The sequence below is a fragment of the Cetorhinus maximus genome, chromosome 13 (assembly GCF_964194155.1).
Source record: "Cetorhinus maximus chromosome 13, sCetMax3.hap1.1, whole genome shotgun sequence".
Taxonomy (NCBI): Eukaryota; Metazoa; Chordata; class Chondrichthyes; order Lamniformes; family Cetorhinidae; genus Cetorhinus; species Cetorhinus maximus.
Window position 1 is genome coordinate 9,879,406 of NC_135891.1, and position 22,266 is coordinate 9,901,671.

At 44.5% G+C, this 22,266-nt stretch overlaps 1 protein-coding gene across 2 annotated transcripts in view; it reads right to left on the bottom strand.

The window, feature by feature from the left end:
- Nucleotides 1-22,266, bottom strand: part of slc52a3-1 (solute carrier family 52 member 3-1) — a 95,605-nt gene that overhangs the window by 56,439 nt on the left and 16,900 nt on the right. Inside the window, exons 1-2 of one of the 2 annotated variants that reach the window (XM_078554881.1) lie at nucleotides 17,394-17,457; nucleotides 2,947-4,096 (exon numbers count right to left, since the gene is read on the bottom strand). In XM_078554881.1, the coding sequence (XP_078411007.1) occupies nucleotides 2,947-4,052 (1,106 nt within the window). In that variant the 5' untranslated portion in view covers nucleotides 4,053-4,096; nucleotides 17,394-17,457. Of the gene's footprint in view, nucleotides 1-2,946; nucleotides 4,097-17,393; nucleotides 17,458-22,266 lie in introns of those variants that run through there. The other variant, XM_078554882.1, reaches the window with a different exon arrangement.

The window sequence follows — 22,266 nt, forward strand, 5'->3', positions numbered from 1 at the left end:
GGGTGAACATACGGGAACACCATCACCTGTAAGTTCCTCCCCGCAAATCATAAATCATCCTGACATGAAACTATATCACCATTCCTTCATTGTCGCTAGTTCGAAATCTTGGAACTCCTGGAGCACTGTGGGTGTACCTACACTAGATGAACTGCAGCAATTCTAGAAGATGGCTCACTAGCACCTTCTCAAGCACAGTTAGGGATGGGCCACAAATGGTGGCCTCGCCAGTGACACTCACACCCCATCAAAAAATAAATTAAAAACGCAGATCTGACATCTCCAAAGGCCCAGCAATACCAGAACCATCATATTACATGGAATATTTGATTAGATTTGTCTATTGCTGCTAATAAAAATCCCCAGTCATATTCCCAAGCAGGCATTCATTGATCCATAAAACACACCACACAGCACCCTAAGGACTCAGCAACAGCATTTCTTTCAGAATAACAGGTCTATTATTAAACTTTCCACAATGCAGGACCATTTATTCTGATTAAAATGTACCTTTTGCTCGCAGGCAAATTTCATTGCTTTATTTTTCTGGATGATGTAATAGATTATCTGATAAAAATCTAAAACCCAAGCCCAGTGAATGCACTATACCATATGGTTGGAGGAGGCCATTCAGCCCCTCAAAGCTGTTCAGTTTAGTTAGATAATGGCTGACCTGGACTTCAACTCTATTTACCTTCTCTAGCTCCATATCTCTTGATACCCTTATTCTGATACCTGTCTTGAAAACTACAATTGCTCCACCAGCCATTGTTTTTTGGGGTCTTGACAGGGTGGATGTGGAGAGGATGTTTCCTCTTGTGGGAGAATCAAGAACAAGGGGTCACTGTTTAAAATAAGGGGTCACCCATTTAAAACAGATGAGGTGATTTTTTTTCACTCAGAGGGTTGTGAGTCTTTGGAACTCTCTTCCTGAAAAGGCGGTGGAAGCAGAGTCTTTGAATATTCTTAAGGCAGAGGTGGACAGATTCTTGGTAAGCAAGGGGCTGATAGGTTATCGGGGGTAGGTGGGATGCAGATTTTAGGTTACTATCAGATCAGCCATGATCTTATTAAATGATGGAGCCGGCTCAAGGTACTGAATGACCTACTTCTGCTCCTTGTTTGTATGTTTGTAAAAGAATTCAGGATTTCTACTACGCTTTGTGAGAAAATATTGTTTCATGATTTCCCTCCTAAATGGTCCAGTTCCTTTAATTTTAGGATTATGTGCCCTCTTTCATAATTCCCCCTCAGATTCACTAAATTCCTTCAAGGGAGAGCTGGACCTGTTCCTGTCCTCAGCCAAAAAGGCTAGGTGTGTCGAGGAAGTACCAGGGGCCACAGTGATCTCCGAGTCAAGTTTCGATTCCCTGGGGTGGTCACTGAAGAATTTGCCAGCTCCTTCTCCCAAATCACCTTGGGTGTTTATCTGTTTTTTTTTCCTGCTTTCAGAAGATCGTATGTTTTTTTTGTGGGATGGGAACTGTACATATTGTGATGTACTAGGTACCACCATTGTGTGGGACAGACTGGTTTGGAGCTTTTCCCTATCCATCATTATTTACATGTTTGTATGTATGTAACCTGTCCACGTAATTTAAACCCTCAAGCCCCTATAGCAAGGGAGAGAAGATGAGCGAAAAATAAAAATGGAGAAAAAGATATCACAAAATTTGGGTCAGTTCTATCAACTCCAAACTCAGGCTACACTCAAGTGGTGAAATGTTGCTTCGTTGCAATGTAAATAGGAGCCTCATTTTTCACTGCACATAGAATTACTTAAATTGGGCTGGATTTTATGCCCTCCCTCTCCCCCGCCCATCCCACCCCCCCAACCAGGTGTGTTTTTGGCAGAGGGTGGTGGAGCACATAAAATATGACAGGCAGCTAGCCCCCCACCTTCGCACCCACCCCAGATTCATTCAGATTATACAGTGGGTGGGTAAGGTGCCCACTAGCCAGCCCTCCCTTAGGCCTATTGAGGCCCTTAACTGCTCAATTAGGGGAAGGCAGATGAGAGTGGGCAGGCTGTTTTTCACCAACCCCACCCCCCTCCAACCCATCCCTCCCTAGGGTGCCTGATCCCTCCCCATCCAAAAATCCTGGACTTACCTTAGAATGGTGTCCGTGTTACCATCTTTCTCTGCAGACTGGGCTCAGACTGTCCCAGTACTAAATTGATTGAAATTGTGTCTGTTTTCTGCCAGAAAAAGGGATGCAATGTATATGGAGATAGCTTCCCTTTCTTTTCTCGACACTTCATTTCCCAATGCTTTGCCTGCCTAAACCTGACAGCACATCCACCCAATTACTAGACTCCCCAGGGTATGCATTGCATCCATTTTTCTGGCAGAAAACAGACACAATAATTCAAATCAAGTTAGTACTGGGACAGTCTGATCCCAATCTGCAGAGGTGTGAGTCCCAATACTAAATGTGTAGGGGTCATCTTGTTGTGAGAGAGAGGGCAGTGAGATTGGATTTGACTTACTCCTAGCAAGCAGTAAGAACAGATGTGATGGGCCAAATAGCTCCCTTTCATGCTAGAAAGTTTTACAATTCTACAGGTGTCATTGGGTTGCCTTTGTCCACCACATTGCACCTCACTACTGGTTGGTATCTTCCCTAGGAGTGCGGGAGGAAGAAATACGGGCGTAAAGCCATGACCATTCCTATTCTTGTTGAGCTATTTATCCAATAAATCATTTGGAAAATGACCAAAAATTTGTACCCATGAGGATTTCTTTCCAGGAATTGCTGGGCATTGGCTCCTACACGGAGTCATTTCCTAGCAAGTTGGTCCCAAACTGTACCAAGGCAGTAGATGTCACACTGCAAGTCATGCTTTGTTCTAACTTAGTTCTGCTGCAATTTAGAAGACATTAGAATGGATCCACTACAACAATCTCACCATCTCCAAATTCCATTACATTCTGTGTTGCCTACCTGTTGGGTAAAAACAAAGCGATAATGCAGGCGGCAGGATTAGCCATGGAACCCAGAGCGGCAGACAGGTGGTAAGCAACGTTCCCATAGGGTAAGCATGAATAAGTTTGCACTGATGGTAGAAAACCATTGGTCAATGAATTCACCCAGGCGACCAGAAAATAAATGAAGAAAAGCTGGTGCTTGGAGTACTTAATGAATGTACTGGTTGCCACATTTTGTGTTTCAGCTGTGAACTTAGCTTTATCCATTGCCTTTGTAGGACTATTGAGGCTGAAGCTTTGTGGATCTGTTGGTTGCTCGGAGGTGTATTTATTCAGTTCTAATTCAGTGGTTGAGGCATGCACCATTTGGTTAGACACTCGCTCTTCATTAAGCTTGTGCGGTAACCATGGAATCCGTGTGAGGAGAAAAAAAGCCACCAAGCAGAAAACCATCATAACTGTGAGGAAAGCTAAGAATGCTTCTGTAGAGAAGTTGGCAGGTAAGTAATGAGTTTCAATCTGGTAAATACTTGCCCCCTCTGTGAAATTATCAATGGTCACATTAACTGGTTTTGAAACATTCACGCACTTGATCATCCCAACACCCTGGCTTAGTGCCACAAGGCCAGGGACAAAGCCACTCAGGCCCTCTCCAATGAAATAGGTAGTCATGTACTTTGTTGGGAGTCTCATCATGAAAGGCAGAAAGGTCACAGATGATGTACAGTCTACTAGTGACAAAAAGAAGGCCAGTATAAGAAACGCTGTACTGTGAGGTATACCTTCCAGTAGTGTGGTTTCCTTCCAGAAGAATACCATCAGCAAGCTGGCCATGATCCCGATGCTGATAATAATGTAGATGGCAACGATCTCCTTCATCTTCCCTGGTGCAAACTTGTGCATGAGAGTGACAAACAGAGGTCCCACATTGGCCAGTTGAATGATGACAGTGAGGTAAGAGGGCAAGTCCCAGCCTTCAGGCAACACGTTCACAATAAGCGGAAGCTCCACCCATAAACCATTGATGGCAACCCATGAGCCTGTGCCAAATATACAGGCCAGTATGTGGATGGCGAGGGTCATGGTGCTGTGGTACAGGCCCGTCTGATGGACGGTGTTCATTTACATTAGACAGTACAAGGCTGATTGGAGCTATGAATCGTCTCCTGAAATACAAAGCAACAATATAATAATCTTGTGATTATTAAATAAAGCACTACAAAATCAGAGTGAGATTTGTATTCTTTGCTTATTGGGTGCACCCAGGGTAAAAAGGTACTATATTCTCAGGGTCCAGAGCTCAACCTCTCACATTATATCAAAAATAACAACAACAACTTGTACTTATAGGAATGTAGGGGCATTGGAGCAGGAGTAGGCCATTCGGCCCTTTGAGCCTGCTCCGCCATTCAATAAGATCATGGCTGGTTGTGTTCTCAACTCCACCTTCTTATCTGACCCCCATAACCCATGACTCTCTGTCTAACTCCGCCTTGAATATATTCAATGACCGAGCTCCACTGCTCTCTGGGGAAGAGAATTCCACAGACTAATGACCCTCGGAGAGAAAAAAATTCTCCTCATCTCCGTCTTAAATGGGAGACCTCCTATTCTTAAACAGTGTCCCCTAGTCTCCCCTACAAGCGGAAACGTCCTCCTGGTATTTACCTTGTCAAGTCCCCTCGAGATCTTCTATGTTTCAATAAGATCACCTCTCATTCTTCTAAACCCCAATGGACATTGGTCTAACCTGCTCAATCTTTCTTCATAGAATGAGCCCTTCATCCCAGGAATGAGTTGAGTGATCCTTCTCTGAACTGCTTCTAATGCAATTATATCTTTTTTCAAATAAGGAGAAAAAAACTGTATATAGTATTCTGGATAAAAGCAAAAAACTGCAGATGCTGGAATCCAAAATAAAAATAAAGATAAAAATACCTGGAAAAACTCAGCAGGTCTGACAGCATCTGCTGAGAGGAATACAGTTAACGTTTCGAGTCCGTATGACTCTTCAACAGAACTAAGGTAAAATAGAAGAGAGGTGAAATATAAACTGGTTTAAGGGAGAGTGGGACAAGTAGAGCTGGATAGAGGGCCAGTGATAGGTGGAGATAGCCAAAAGATGTCATAGACAAAAGGACAAAGAGGTGTTGATGGTGGTGACATTATCTAAAGAATGTGCTAATAGGTGACATTAAGGGTAGAAAGCAGGATGAGCAAGGTACAGATAGCCCTAGTGGGGTGGGGTGCCCTCTTACCCCCACTAGGGCTATCTGTACCTTGCTCGTCCTGCTTTCTACCCTTAAAGTCACGTATTAGCACATTCCTTAGATAATATCACCACCATCAACACCTCTTTGTTCTTTTGTCTATCTCCACTTATCACTGGCCCTCTATCCAGCTCTAGTTGTCCCACTCCCCCTTAAACCAGCTTATATTTCACCTCTCTTCTATTTTTCCTTAGTTCTGTTAAAGAGTCATAAGGACTCGAAATGTTAACTGTGTTCCTCTCCGCAGATGCTGTCAGACCTGCTGAGTTTTTCCAGGTATTTTTATTTTTATTTTTGTTATAGTATTCTGGATGTGGTCTCACTAATGCCCTGTACAGCTGCAGTGAAACTTCCCAGCTTTTATATTCCATTGCCCTTGCAATAATGCCAACATTCCATTTGCCTTCCTTATCGCTTGCTGTACACGCATCCTAACTTTTTGTGATTCATGTACCAGGACACCCAGGTCCCTCAGTACCATCAAGTTTCGCAATCTCTCTCCATTTAAATAGTATACTGCTTTCTCATTCTTCCTGCCAAAGTGCACAAGTTCACATTTTCCCACATTTTACCTCATCTGCCAAATTTTTGCCCAGTCACTTAACATGTTTATATCCTTTTGCAGACTCTCTACGTCCTCTTGACAACTTACTTTCCTACCAATCTTGGTGTCATTGGCAAATTTAGCTACCATTCATACAGTCCCTTCATCCAAATCATTGATGTAGATTGTATATAGTTGAGGCCCCAGCCCTGATCCCCGTGGCCCTCAAATAGTTACAGCTTACCAATGTGAAAAAAAACCATTTATCCATACTCTCTACTTCCTGTGATTTAACCAATCCTTTATCCGTGCTAATACGTTAACCCCTAAACCATGTTGTCTTATCTTTTGCCGTAATCTTTGATGTGGCACCTTAAGAAATGCCTTTTGGAAACCCAAATGTACCACATCTACATGTTTCCCTTTATCTACCTTGCTTGTTACTTCCTCAAACAACTAATAAATTAGTTGAACACAATTTTCCTTTCATAAAACCATGTTGGCTCTATCTGATCACATTATGATTTTCTAAATATCCTCCTAAGTCTTCTTAATAATAGATTATAGCAATTTCCCTATGACAGATGTTAGGCTAACTGGCCTGTAGTTTCCTGCTTTCTGTCTCCCTCCTTTCTTGAATAAAGACATTTCATTAGCTATTTTCCAACCCACTAGAACCCTTACAGAATCTAAAGAATTTTGGAATATCTTGACCAATGCACCCACTGTCTCTGCAGCCACTTCTTAAAGACACTAGGATGCAGGCCATCTGGCCCTGGGGACTTGTCAGCCTTTATGTCTAATAGTTTTTCCAGCACCTTTTTCCTAGTGATGGTGATTGTTTTAAGTTCCCCATCACCCCCATCACCCCAATTCACCTTTTGATTTTCAAGTATCTTTAGGAAGTTTTCTAAGTCTTCCGCAGTGAAGACAGACACAAAATATCTGTTCAACACCTCCACCATTTCCTTGTTTTCCATTATCTATTCCCAAACTCACTCTCTAGAGGACCAACACTAGTTTTAGTTACTCTTTTCCTATTTGAATACTTGTAAAAACTCTCACTATCTGTTCTTATATTACTAGCCAGCTTTCTCTCATACTCAACTTTCTTCCTCTTTATATATATTTTTAGTCATTCTTTGTTGGTTCTTAAAATCTGACTAATCTTCTGACCTATAACAAATCTTTACAGATTTGTACAGTATTTCTTTCATTTTGATACAATCCCTAAATTTTTTATTTAACCACAGATGATGCATCCTTCTCAAAGAGTCTTCCTTTCTTACTTGGATAAATCTTTGCTGAGAGTTATTAAATATCTGCTTAATTGTCTGCCACAGCATTTCTACTATCCCACCTTTTAAACCAGTTTCCCAGTTCACTTTAGCTAGCTCTGTGTTTATATCCTTATGATTACCTTTATTTCAGTTTAAAACATCGGTCTTAGACCCACACTTCACCCCTTCAGACTGAATATGAAATTCTAACACGTTATGATTGCTGTCACCTAAAGGTTCCTTTACCATGAGATTATTGATTAATCCTGTCTCATTGCTCATTGACAGGTCTAGAATAACCTGCTCCCTGGTTGGCACTAGAACATACAGCTCTAAGAAATTGTCCCGCATACTCTATAAACTCACTTTCCAGGCTACATTTACCAATCCAATTCATCCAATCTACATGTAGATTAAAGTCTCCCATGATTATTGTGGTACTTTTCCAACATGCCGTATTTATTTCTTCCTGTATACTCTGTCCTACATGTAACTACTATTAGGGGCCTATAAACTACACCCACAAGTGACCTTTGACCTATCCTATTTCTTATCTCTACCTAAACTGATTCCATGTCTTACTTACTTGGGCTAAAGTCAGCTCTCACTACTGTACTAATGACATCCTTAATTAACAGAGCTATGCCACCATCTTTTCCTAGCTTCTTATCTTTTCGAAATGTCAAATACCCTTCAATATTCAGCTCCTAGCCTTAGTCAACCTGCAACCATGTCTCTGTGTTGGCTATCAGGTTATACATATTTATTTCTGTGCTAACAATTCATCCATTTTGTTACAAATGCTGCACGCGTTCAGTTACAGAGCCTTTAACTCTGTCTTTTTACTGTTTTTGCAATCTCTGGTATCAACTGCTGGTGCACTCTTAAATTTGTACTCTCTCTCTCTCTCTCTCCCTTCCTGCCTCACTCTGGTTATCTTTATCCAAATCGCTACCTTCTCTAGTACCTCATTGATAAGCTTTGATTTACTACATCTCCGCTCACACAATATCTTTCACCCACGATTTAGTTTAAAGCTCTCTCTACCATCTTAGTTATATAATTCGCCAGAACACTGGCCCCAGCACAGTTCAGGTGAAGCCTGTCCCAACAACTACAGCTCCCATTTGCCCCAGTACTGGTGCCAGTGCCCCATAAATCAAAACCCACTTCTCCCACACCAGTCTTTGAGCCATGCATTCATCTCTTTAATCTTACTTACCCAGAGATTATTACCTTTGAGGTTCTGCTTTTTATTTTAGCCCCTAGCTGTTCACAATTCCTAAGCAGAACCCCTTTCCAAGTCCTATCAATGCCGTTGGTACCAGTATGGATCACAACTACTAGATCCTCCCCCTCCCACGGCAAGGTTCTCTCCAGCCCAGAGCAGACGTCCCAAAACCTGGCACCAGGCAGGGAACACAGCCAAATGGACTCTTATTCTCAGCTGCAGAGAACTGTGTCAATCCCCCTGACTATATTGTCCCCTACTACCACTACATTCATATCAACTCCCCCCACTTGAATGGCTTCCTGTACCATGGTGCCATGGTCAGTTCACCCAGCCGCCCTGCAGCTCCCACTTTCATTTCCACGAGATGCAAGAACCTTGAACCTATTGGGAAATTGCAAGGGCTGAGGCTCCTCCACTTCTGCCTTCATGAATCCCATACCTGCCTCACTTAAAGTCACACCCCGCTGTCCCTGACTACTGACAAAAATCGGAAGACCCTAATTTAAGAGGTGTGACTGCCTCCTGGAACAAAGTGTCCAGGTGACTTTCCACCTCCCTGATGCATCATGGTGTCTGCAGCTCGGCCTCCAGCTCAATGACTCTGGGCTGAAGATCCTCAAGGTGCTGACACTTGCTAAAGAAGTGTTTGCCCTGGATCACTCTGGTGTCCAGGAACTCCCACTTTCTGCAGTCACAACACATTGCTTGCCCTGCCATCGTTATTATTTTTTAATTTATTTATTATTTTCTTAATTAATTTATAATTAATAAACCCTACTACTCCCAATCAGCTTTACTACTACTAATAAACCTTATCACTGCTAATAAAACCTTACAATTACTGCTAAATTACCCAAATTTTGAAAGATAGATAGATTCTGGGAGCCAATTTAGGTGAGTCAGCACAGGAAAGATGGGTGAATGGGACTTGGTCTGAGTTAGAATTTTGGAGGGCCTCAGATGTGTAAGGAGGGTAGAATGTCGATGGCCGGTCAGGGGAGTGTTGAAATAGTCAAGTCTAATGGTAGCAAAAGCCTGAATTAATGTTTCATCAGCAATTGAGATTAGGTGGAGTCAGGTGATTTTATGGAGGTGGAAATTGGCAATCTTAGTGACAGCCTGGATATGTAGACAGAAGCTCATCTCAGGGTCAGACATGATACCAAGTCTAGGAACAGACTGCTTCATTAATTTAAATCTCATTCCCAATTACCCCTTTACCCGTCCATCTCCATTAGCTTCCCATTACACCACTCCCTCCCCCATCTTTGATTAATAATCCTCTTCCAAATTTACAGATCGCTCCTTGACATTGTTCCATTTTACAGAGATTGGCAGAAGAACAAGGGACAGCATGTGGCTTCAGTTTTTTTTACCCTGCAAGTTGTGATGATCTGAAATACACCATCTAAAATGGTAATGGAAGCAGATTCAATAGTAACTTTCAACAGGAAATTAGATCAAGGCAAAATTTACTGAACTATGGGGAAGGAGCAGGGGAGTGAGACTAACTGAAGAACTCTTTCAAAGAGTTAACAGTCAAGAGTTAACACAAGCATGATGTGATGAATGGCCTCCTTCGGTGCTGTTTCATTCCACAATTCTGTGGGTCTCGTGATGCAACCCTTCTGTCTTCCTGCTCAAACTCTGCACTCTTCCAGTGTTAGCCTACTGCATAGTCCTTCCTTTCTCCACTTTAGCACTGTCAGCACATCCACCACCCTTCCTGCACTCCGGTATTCCCTTTCTAAATCCCTCTGCCTTGCTGCACCTCTCTCCTGGTTGCTCTCCTGCAGAAACTTCCTTCAAATCTACCTCCTCAACCACACCTGGAGGTTGGAGGGGCAGTGGAGGGGTTGGGGGTGGGGGAGGACTGTAACTCCTCTCAGCCAATGAAAATGTGGTGATGGCACTTAAATCAACTTATCCACTGGCTTCTCACCTTAATCCAGCAAAGATGAATTATGAGCTGCAGGTGGCAATGACACCCATCCTAAATGGACAAAGGTAAGCTTTACATTTTTAAGGTTTTATTTTTCCCCAGGACGGAACAGGAGAGGCTCCTCTGGACTTCACAAGGAGACTCTATTGCCTCAGGTTTCCCCCCAGCCGCTCCCTCCCTTACCTGTAATCAGATCTGGACTTCGACCCTACGTTAGTGCGGGGGTCCCTAAATGAGTCCTTGGTGACTACCTGAGATCCCACTCCCACCGGTCAGCCTGCAGGTACTAGGTCTGAGCTGGAGTCTGAACTTCCTCATTAAAATGAGGCCTAGGAGCTAAAACTTTGCTAAAATACACGCAAGCTTGCCACTCCCCCTTGATGTCACCCTTCCCCTCCCTCATGTGTTGATCCAGCCATTTGTTAAAATCAGCCCCTGCGCTCCTGTCCCTCCTTTCACCTCCTGCAACGTGACCAACCCCTTTCAGACATGTTAAAGGTGCTGTGTTAAGTTGTTCATCCATTTTACTGGCTCCAACTCTCACTTTTGGAAACATTCCAAGGTCAATGGCAATCAAGAATATCTGCTCCATTATCATGCTGAGCAGATGAATGATTAACAAGGACTCTGTAGGAGTTTTTCAAGTGCATTCGTTTTGTGTACAATTTGAGAAAGAGGAGAAACCACAAAGGGCCTACCTATCTTAACATTCACAGGAACCATTTCCAGTTTCTTTCTCCTTTAATGGCACATTTCTGAAAAAATTACTTATATTTTTGCTGAAGGGCTGATGTCCTTTACAGAAACATAGGAACAGGAGCAGGTCATTCAGTCCCTCAAGCCTGTTCCATCATTCAATGAGATTATGGTTGACCTGTTGACAATGAGGTATATCTCCATGGCAACAGTTACTCGACAGTGCCTGGCTAAGTCGCCACTAGTCATGTCAGCAGGATATTTGATGAAGGAGTGGGGTGGGGCCAACACAGTCAACTCAACCCTGTCCTCTTTCGACTTCACATGCTTGGACTTTCCAACAGGTCATTGAATATATTCAGGGCTGAGTTAGATTCTTGATGGACAAGGAAGTCAAGGGTTACGGGATCAAGACAAGAAAATAGAGTTGAGGCCACAATCAGAGCAGCCATGATCTTATTGAATGATGGAGCAGGCTCAAAGGGCCGAACGGACTACTCAAGCTCCTAAATCCCTATGTTCTTGTGATAGGAATCGGAAGCAAGAAACCTGGCTGACATTTGCCCCTATTTTTCTGAGGGGCAGTGAAGCTAATTGTGGAGGAGCTACTGCCATCGTGACAGAATACTCGACTCGAGGGACTGAACTAGAGGCCTTCCTGCTTTGTCAAATAGCACGGGCTAAGATTTTACAGTGCCCTGGGGTGTATAAAATCGGGTGGAAGATTGATGGGGTGGGGTGGCCTGCGTGTCACCTTCCCACCACCATTAGCACTTCACCAGCAGCGAGGAAGATGGCAAACAGCCCACCCGCCCCCCAGGCCAACTGAGGCCCTTAAGTGGATGATTACACCCCATAAAATGCCGGTTTGGTGGTGGAATTTGGATAAGAGCATAGGAACAAGAGGAGGCCATTCAGCCCCTCAACCCTGGTGGACCATTCAATTAGATCATGACTGGCCGGCATCTCAACTCTCTCACCTTGCTTTGGTTCCATATCACAGTTTTGAAATTTTCAGCTGAGCCCCAGCCTCGACAATCTTTCTGGGGAGAGAGTTCCAGAATTCCATTACCCTTTCTGTGAAGAATTGCTTCCTGACATCACCCTGAATGGCCTAATTCTAATTTTAAGGTTATGTCCGCTTTTTCTGTGCGGGGAGGCAGTGGTGCAGTGGCTTGTCACGGGACTAATAATCCAGAAGCCTAGGGTAATGCTCCGGTGACCTGGGTTCAAATCCACCACGGCAGATGGTGAAATTTGAATTCAATAAAAATCTGTAATTAAAAGTCCAATGATCTAATAATGTCTCGCTCCCATAGTCATATGGAATCATATCTTATAGATAATGTCCCAGACACCACCATACCCACAACTGGGTATGTCCTGTTCCCACTGGCAGGACAGTGCTATACAGTCAGGAGGGAGTTGCCCTGGGAGTCCTCAACATAGACTCCGGACTGATGTCTCAAGGCACCAGGTCAAACATGGACAAGGAAACCTCCTGCTGATGACCATATACTGCCCTCCCTCAGCTGATGAATCAGTGCTCCTCCGTGTTGAACACCACTTGGAGGAAGCACCAAGGGTGGCAAGGGTGCAGAATGTACTCTGGGTGGGAGACTTCAATGTCCATCACCAAGATTGGCTTGTTAGCACCACTACTGACCGTGCTGGCCAAGTCCTAAAGGACATAACTGCTAGACTGGGTCTGCGGCAGGTGGTGAAGGAACTAACAAGAGGGAAAAACATACTTGACCTCATCCTCACCAATGTGCCTGCTGCAGGTGCATCTGTCCATGACAGCATTGGTAGGAGTGACCACTGCATAGTCCCTCTGGAGACATTTTAAGGATACCTCCATCATATTGTGTGGCACTACCACTGTGCTAAGTGGGATAGATTTTGAACAGATCTAGAAACTCAAGACTAGGAATCCATGAGGTACTGTGGGCCATCAGCAGCAGGAGAATTGTACTCAAACACAATCTCGTGACCTGGCATATCCCCCACTCTACCATTACCACCAAGCCAGGGGATCAATCCTGGTTCAATGAAGAGTGCAGGAAGGCATGCCAGGAGCAGCACCAGACATACCTAAAAATGAGGTGTCAACCTGGTGAAGCTACAGCTCAAGACTATTTTCATGCCAAACAGCATAAGCAGCAAGTGATAGACAGGGCTAATTGACTCCACAAGCAACGGATCAGATCTAAGCTCTGCAGTCCTGCTACATCCAGTCGTGAATGGTGGAGGACGATTAAACAACTCACTGGAGGAGGAGGCTCCACAAATATTCCCATCCTCAATGATGGAGGAGCCCAGCACAGGGGTAAAAGATAAGGCTGAAGCATTTGCTACAATCTTTAGCCAGAAGTGCTGAGTGGATGATCCATCTCAGCCTCCTCCAAAGGTCCCCAGCATCACAGATGTCAGTCTTCAGTCAATTTGATTCTTGCCATGTGATAACAAGAATCAGCTGAAGGCACTGGATACTGCAAAGGCTGACAATGTTCCGGCAATAATACCTCTGCTCTACAACTTCCCACGCCTTTAGCCAAGCTGTTCCAGTACAGCTACAACACTGGCATCTACCCGGCTATGTGGAAAATTGCCCAGGTAAGTCCTGTACATAAAAAGCAGGACAAATCCAACCCAGTCAATTACCGCCCCATAAGACTACTCTCAATCACCATTAAAGTGATGCAAGGGGTCATCAATAATTCTATCAAGTGGCACATGCTTAGCAATAACCAGTTTGGGTTCCGCCAGGATCACTCAGCTCCTGACCTCATTACAACCTTGGTTCAAACATGGACAAAAGAGCTGAACTCCAGAGATGAGGTGAGAGTGACTGCCCTTGATATCACGGAAGCATTTGGCCGAATGTGGCATCAAGGACCCCTAGCAAAACTGGAGTCAATGGGAATCAGGGGGAAAACTCTCCACTGGTTGGAGTCATACCTAACACAAAGGAGGATGGGTGTGGTCGTTAGAGGTCAATCATCTCAGTTCCAGGACATCACTGCAGGAGTTCCTCAGGGTAGTGCCCTAGGCCCAACCATCTTCAGCTGTTTCATCAATGAACTTCCTTCATCATAAGGTCAGAAATGGGAATGTTCGCTGATGATTGCACGATGTTCAGAACCATTTGCGACTCCTCAGGTACCAAAGCAGCAGCCGATGTCCAAATACAGCAAGACCTGGACAATATCCAGGCTTGGGCTGACAAGTTGCAAGTAACATTTGCGCCACACAAGTGCCAGGCAATGACCATCTCCAACAAGAGAGAATCCAATCATCGCCCTTGACATTCAATGGCATTACCATCACTGAACCCCCCATTATCAACATCCTGGGGGTTACCATTGACCAGAAAATGAACTGCATTGGTCATATAAATACTGTGGCTACAAGAGCAGGTCAGATGGCAGAAATTCTGAGTTGAGTAATTCACCTCCTGACTCCCCAGAGCCTGCCCACAAGGCAGAAGTCAGGAGTGTGATGGAATACTCCCCACTTGCCTGGGTGAGTGCAGCTCCAACAATATTCAAGAATCTCAACACCATCCGGGACAAAGCAGCCCACTTGACTGGCACCACATCCACAAACATTCACTCCCTCCACCACCGACGGACAGTGGCAGCAGTGTGTACCATCTACAAGGTGCACTGCAGGAACTGAACAAGGCTCCTTAGACAGAAATACAAGGGCAGCAGACACACGGGAACACCACCACCTGGAAGTTCCCCTCCAAGCCACTCACCATCCTGACTTGGAAATATATCGTCATTCCTTCACTGTCGCTGGGTCAAAATCCTGGAACTCCCTCCCTAACAGCACTGTGAATGTACCCACACCACAGGGACTGCAGCGGTTCAAGAAGGCAGCTCACCATCACCTTCTCCAGGGCAAGAAATGCTGACCTTGCCAGTGCTGCCACATCCCATCAATGAATAAAAAAAACTCCCCACCAGAGGAAACAGGTTTTCTCTTCTACCCAACCAAGTCCATTAATTATTTTAAACACCTTTATTATATCACCCCTTAATCTTCTATACCCAAGGAAACTGCTGTAGCCTGGCATCATTCTGGTAATGATCCACCCCCAAGATGCATCACCAAGGCCAATATATCCTTCCTGTGGTGCAGTGCCCAGAACTGATTGAATAAACAGAGCTTTCAGCCTCTAAATCTAGAAGTGACAAACATAGGATAATTACTAATAAATATAAAACAAAAACAAAAATACCTGGAAAAACTCAGCAGGTCTGACAGCATCTGCGGAGAGGAGCAAAGTTAACGTTTTGAGTCCGTACGACCCTTCAACAGAACTAAGTAAAAATAGAAAAGAGGTGAAATATAAGTTGGTTTAAGGGGGGGTGGGACAAGTAGAGCTGGATAGAGGGCCAGTGATAGGTGGAGATAACCAAAAGATGACACAGACAAAAGAACAAAGAGGTGTTGAAGGTGGTGATATTATCTAAAGGAATGTGCTAATTAAGGATAGAAAGCAGGACTAGGCACTTTACAGTCTTCTGGACTGAATATTGAGTTCAACAATTTTAGATCATGAACTCTCTCCTCCATCCCCACCCCCTTTCCGATTTTCCCCCTCCTTTTTGTTTTTTCCAATAATTTATATAGATTTTTTTTTTCCCACCTACTTCCATTATTTTTAAGTGTATTTCCATCCATTGTTTTATCTCTACCTTTTAGCCTATTTTGATCCCTTCCCCCCACCCCACCCCCACTAGGGCTATCTGCACCTTGCTCGTCCTGCTTTCTACCCTTAATTAGCACATTCCTTAGATAATATCACCACTTTCAACACCTCTTTGTCCTTTTGTCTGTGACATCTTTTGGTTATCTCCACCTATCACTGGCCCTCTATCCAGCTCTACTTGTCCGCCCCCCCCCCCCCCCCCACCCCCTTAAACCAACTTATATTTCACCCCTTTTCTATTTTTACTTAGTTCTGTTGAAGGGTTGTTCGGACTCGAAACGTTAACTTTGCTCCTCTCCGCAGATGCTGCCAGACCTGCTGAGTTTTTCCAGGTATTTTTGTTTTTGCTTTGGATTTCCAGCATCCGCAGTTTTTTGCCTTTACTAATAAATTTAATTCAATTAGAGAATTAAGAAGAAACTTCTTTTGCCAGAAGTGCTGAGAACGTGGAACTCGCTATACAATGCAGAGAGCTTGAGGTGAATCGGTGGCATAGTGATATTGTCACTGGGCTAGTATTCCAGCAGCCCAGGGTATTGCTCAGGGGATGGGCTGAAATCCCACCATGGCAGATGGCAAAATTTGAATTCAATAGAAAAATCTAGAATGAAGTCTGGTGGTCACCAATGAAACCATTGCTGATTGTTGTAAAAAACCCATCTGGTTCGCTAATGCCCTTTAAGGGAAGGAAATCTGCTGGTCTGACCTACATGTGACTCCAGACCCACAGCGATGTGGTTGACTCTTAAGTGCCCTCTGAACAAGGGCAGTTAGGGATGAGCAATATATAGGGATGCTAGCCCAACAAAAAAGCATTGATGCATTTAAAGATAAGCATACGAGCGAGAAAGGAATAGAAGGTTCTGCTGATAGGGTTTGATGAAGAGGGGTGGGAGGAGGCTGGCATAAATCTATTTGGTTGAATGGCCTGTGTCAATGCTGTAGTCTCAATGTAATTCTATAGGCAGCTATGCACAGAGGAGAACATCCAGCTCACCAAGCAAGGAAGTTTCATAGCTGGCATTAGAACCATCCACTCCATTCCCATTTTCCTGTTGTTTCCCTGTACTATAAGGTTCCTTACAAAATGATTTCCTAACTCCCCCTTATATATTTAGATCCTTTGTTTGTTTTTAAAGAATGCTATAAAGCTTTTAGTTAAACGAAGAGTTTGTCTTTAAAGAAAAAGATTGTGTACAACGTTGCTGCTTTCGAAGAATCCTATCTTTGCACCTTCTTTCCCTTCATTTCGGATGGAGGAAAATACCCCTTCAGCATCTTTCACATTAACGACCTGATTCCCTAAGTGCAAAACATAGGTTTTGAGTTTAATCAGTCTACCATTGGCAACTGTGCCTTCAGATGCCGAGATCTGGAATTCCCTCCCTAAGTCTCTCCACCTCTCTACTTCTCTACCTCTCTTTCCTCCTCCAAGACTCTCCCTAAACCCAAACTTTTGGTCATCTGTCCTCATACCTCCTTATGTTCTCACTGTGAAATTTTGTTTGACAGCGCTAAGTGCCTTGTAATGGTTTACTATGTTAAAGGTGCTGTACAAATGCAAGTTTTTGCTGTTGAAAGGCTTGGCTGCACATCATGCAGCTCGAAAAGCTCAAGTATCTGAAGGTGGTCAGACTGAAGAAAGGCTTTAAATTACTTTTCTTTCTCCCAAGTGACTAACAAACATAAAACAGTATCCAGAAAATGTAGAAAAAGAGCCCAAAACAATCAAGAGTTCCTTACCTAAAGAGAAAAAGATGAGAGAGCTTCTTACCTGCAGAAAGAAATGGGCAAATTCCTGTAACCTGGAGTCTAACCTCAATGGGACCGTACACTCCTTAGATCCTAGAGCTCAAGGGCACAACTCCAAAGCACAACCCCCATGTCAGCTTTAACCAATTACCTGCCCCTGCCATCACTTTGTACTCTGGCTACATTCCAAGTCATTCTTACCCAATAAGATTAAGGTGTGTTTTATGAGTTTGAGCACCGAAGAATGAATTGTTTTAATCTTCATCTCACTTTCACACGTTAAAAAACTTCTTTAAGATTTAAGTTCATTTAATTTTTTTTTAAATAACTATGACGAAAAGTTGCTTGGTCACACAGTGAGACCAGCCCAACATGCACCCAGATCATTCTAATGCTCTTAATGTTCAAGATGATTCTTGTTCTAAAAGAATAATTTTAATTAGGCAAATAAAGTACAGGATAGTCAGAATTTAAGGTTTAAAGCATTTTAATTATTAGATAATTTGAATTAAGCAACTTTCAATTGAGCGTTGGCTGTATCCTCTTGCAGAGTTTACAATTGAAGCAGCAGTGCCCTCCAGTGATCACAGAGATCATTACAATGTAATTAACTAGAGGTCTGGAAAAGCATCAGCTGTGCCTTCACAACAAGATCCTCCAAATCCAGCGGCAAGAAAGACAGTCCAACAGCAGTGTCCTCTCCCACGCCAACATGCCCAACATCAAGGTGCTAATCCTTCAAAACCAGCTCTGCTGGACAGGACATGTCAATCATATAAAAGCAAAAATCTGCGGATGCTGGAAATCCAAAACAAAAACAAAAATACCTGGAAAAGCTCAGCAGGTCTGGCAGCATCTGCGGAGAGGAACACGGTTAACGTTTCGAGTCCGTATGACTCTTCAACAGAACTAAGGAAAAATAGGAAAGAGGTGAAATATAAGCTGGTTTAAGGTGGGGTGGGACAGCTAGAGCTGGATAGAGGGCCAGTGATAGGTGGAGATAACCAAAAGATGTCATAGACAAAAGGACAAAGGTGCTTCGAATTTCGACCCCTCCATCATTTTCACATGATCCATCTCTGACACTTCCCTTCCCTTCCTTGACCTCTCTGTCTCAATTTCTGGTGATAGACTGTCCACCAATATTCATTACAAGCCGACCGACTCCCACAGCTACCTCGACTACAGCACCACACACCACTTTTAGGACATCGCTGTCCTCCTGCGAGTCTCCTGCCATGACTGAATTCTGACTAGACCAGTTGCTTTGGGAATCTGGTATCAGGCATTTGATTGAAATGAACAAAAATAAAAATACCTGGAAAAACACAGCAGGTCTGGCAGCATCTGCAGAGAGGGACACAGTTAATGTTTTGAGTCCGTATGACTCTTCAACAAAACTAAGGAAAAATATAAAAGAGGTGAAATATAAGCTGGTTTAAGGGGGGGGGGGGTGGGACAATTAGAGCTGGATAAAGGGCCAGTGATAGGTGGAGATAACCAAAAGATATCACAGACAAAAGGTCAAAGAGGTGTTGATGGTGGTGATATTATCTAAGGAATGTGCTAATTAAGGGTAGAAAGCAGGACGAGCAAGGTACAGATAGCCCTAGTGGGGGTGGGGTGGGGGGAAGGGATCGAAATAGTCTAAAAGGTAGAGATAAAACAATGGATGGAAATATATTTTAAAATAATGGAAATGGGTGGGAAAAGAAAAACCTATATAAATTATTGGCAAAAAAGGGATCGGAAAGTGGGTGGGGATGGAGGAGAAAGTTCATGATCTAAAATTGTTGAACTCAATATTCCGTCCAGAAGGCTGTAAAGTGCCTAGTCGGAAGATGAGGTGCTGTTCCTCCAGTTTGCGTTGAGCTTCACTGGAACAATGCAGCAAGCCAAGGACGGACATGTGGGTATGAGAGCTGGGTGGAGTGTTGAAATGGCAAGCAACAGGGAGGTCTGGGTAATGCTTGCGGACAGACCGAAGGTGTTCTGCAAAGCGGTCACCCAGTCTGCGTTTGGTCTCTCCAATGTAGAGGAAACCGCATTGGGAGCAAAGAATGCAGTAGACTAAACTGAGGGAAGTGCAAGTGAAGTGCTGCTTCACTTGAAAGGAGTGTTTGGGCCCTTGGAAGTTGAGGAGAGGGGAAGTAAAGAGGCAGGTGTTGCACCTTCTGCGGTTGCATGGGAAGGTGTCATGGGAGGGGGTTGAGGTGCAGGGGGTGATGGAGGAGTGGACCAGTTGTGTCCCGGAGGGAACAATCCCTACGGAATGCCACCGGGGGGGTGAAGGGAAGATGTGTTTGGCGGTGGCATCATGCTGGAGTTGGCGGAAATGGCGGAGGATGATCCTTTGAATGCGGAGGCTGGTGGGGTGAAGACATGGGGGACCCTATCATGTTTCTGGGTGGGAGAGGAAGGTGTGAGGGCGGATGCGCAGGAGATGGGCCGGATACGGTTGAGGGCCCTGTCAACCACCATGGATGGAAAACATCGGTTAAGGAAGAAGGAAGAATGTTTTGGAAAGTGGCATCATCAGAACAGATGCGACGGAGGCGAAGAAACTGAGAGAATGTGATGGGGTCTGTACAGGAAGCGGGGTGTGAGGAGCTGTAGTCGATAGTCCGAAAGCTCTCCACTTCTTCCTCGAACAGAGGGCCGAACAATCCCCATCCACCACTACTCTCCTCCGTCTGGCTGAACTTGTTCTCTCACTGAACAATTTCTCCTTAAATTCATCCCACTTCCTCCAAATAAAAGGTGTGGCTATAGGTACCCGCATGGGCCCCAGCTATGCCTGTCTCTTTATGGGATATGTGGAACATTCCTTGTTCCAGTCCTACTCCGGCCCCCTCCTACAACTCTTTCTCTGGTACACTGATGACTGTTTCGGTGCTGCTTCATGCTCTCATCTGGACCTGGAAAAATGTATTAATTTTGCTTCCAATTTCAACCCCTCCATCATTTTCACATGGTCCATCTCTGACACTTCCCTTCCCTTCCTTGACCTCTCTGTCTCAATTGCTGGTGATAGACTGTCCACCAATATCCATTACAAGCCTACCGACTCCCACAGCTACCTCGACTACAGCTCCTCACACCCCGCTTCCTGTAAGGACTCCATCCCATTCTCTCAGTTCCTTCGTCGCATCTGTTCTGATGATGCCACTTGCAAAAACAGTTCCTCTGACATGTCTTCCTTCTTCCTTAACCGAGGTTTTCCATCCACGGTGGTTGACAGGGCCCTCAACCGTGTCCGGCCCATCTCCCGCGCATCCACGCTCACACCTTCCTCTCCCTCCCAAAACCGTGATAGGGTCTCCTTGTCCTCACTTATCACCCCACCAGCCTTCGCATTCAAAGGATCATCCTCTGCCATTTCCACCAACTCCAGCATGATGCCACCACCAAATACATCTTCCCTTCACCCCCCGACGGCATTCCGCAGGAATTGTTCCCTCTGGGACACACTGGTCCACTCCTCCATCACCCCCTACCCCTCAACCCCCTCCCACAGCACCTTCCCATGCAACCACAGAAAGTGCAACACCTGCCCCTTTACTTCCCCTCTCCTCGCGTCCAAGGGCCCAAACACTCCTTTCAAGTGAAGCAGCATTTCACTTGCACTTCCCTCAATTTAGTCTACTGCATTCGTTGCTCCCAATGCAGTTTCCTCTACATTGGAGAGACCAAACGCAGACTGGGTGACCGCTTTGCAGAACACCTTCAGTCTGTCCGCAAGCATTACCCAGACCTCCCTGTCGCTTGCCATTTTAACACACCACCCTGCTCTCATGCCCACATGTCTGTCCTTGGTCTGTTGCATTGTTCCAGTGAAGCTCAATGCAAACTGGAGCAACAGCACCTCATCTTCCGACTAGGCACTTTACAGCCTTCCGGACTGAATATTAAGTTCAACAATTTTAGATCATGAACTCTCTCCTCCATCCCCACCCCCTCTTCGATCCCCCTTTTTTCCAATAATTTATATAGATTTTTCTTTTCCCACCTATTTCCATTACTTTTAAATGTATTTCCATCCATTGTTTTATCTCTACCTTTCAGCCTATTTTGATTCCTTCCCCCCACTCCACCCCCACTAGGGCTATCTGTACCTTGCTCGTCCTGCTTTCTACCCTTAATGTCACCTATTAGCACATTCCTTAGATAATATCACCACCATCAACACCTCTTTGTCCTTTTGTCTGTGACATCTTTTGGTTATCTCCACCTATCACTGGCCCTCTATCCAGCTCTACCTGTCCCAACCCCCTTAAACCAGCTTATATTTCTTTTCTATTTTTACTTAGTTCTGCTGAAGAGTCATACGGACTCGAAACGTTAACTGTGTCCCTCTCCGCAGATGCTGTCAGACCTGCTGAGTTTTTCCAGGTATTTTTATTTTTGTTCATGTCAATCATATGCCTGATACCAGATTCCTAAAGCAACTGGTCTAGTCAGAACTCAGTCATGGCAGGAGACTCGCAGGAGGACAGCAATGTCCTCAAAGCATCCCTGAGGAGGTCAAACATCCCCACCGACTCGTGGGAGCCCCTGGCTTGTGACCAACCAAAATGGAGAAGGCTCATTTGGGAAGGCACCAAACACATCGCGAGACTTTGTCGGGAACATGCAGAGGCGAAGTCAAGGCATCAGAAGGAGAGAACAAGTTCCAAACGACCTATCTATCCAACTCTTCAAGCACTCTGCCTCACATGGGATAGTCTGCAAATCGCACATTGGGCTTTAACAGCCAGCTAGGAACCTTTTGAACTGGAGTGGAAGCAGGTCATCACTGATCCTGAGGGACTACCTAAGAAGAAGAAGAAGAAGAAGAAGAAGAAGAATTAGCCAGATCAGGTCAATTAAGAGGACATTCCTAAAAGAAAGCCTTT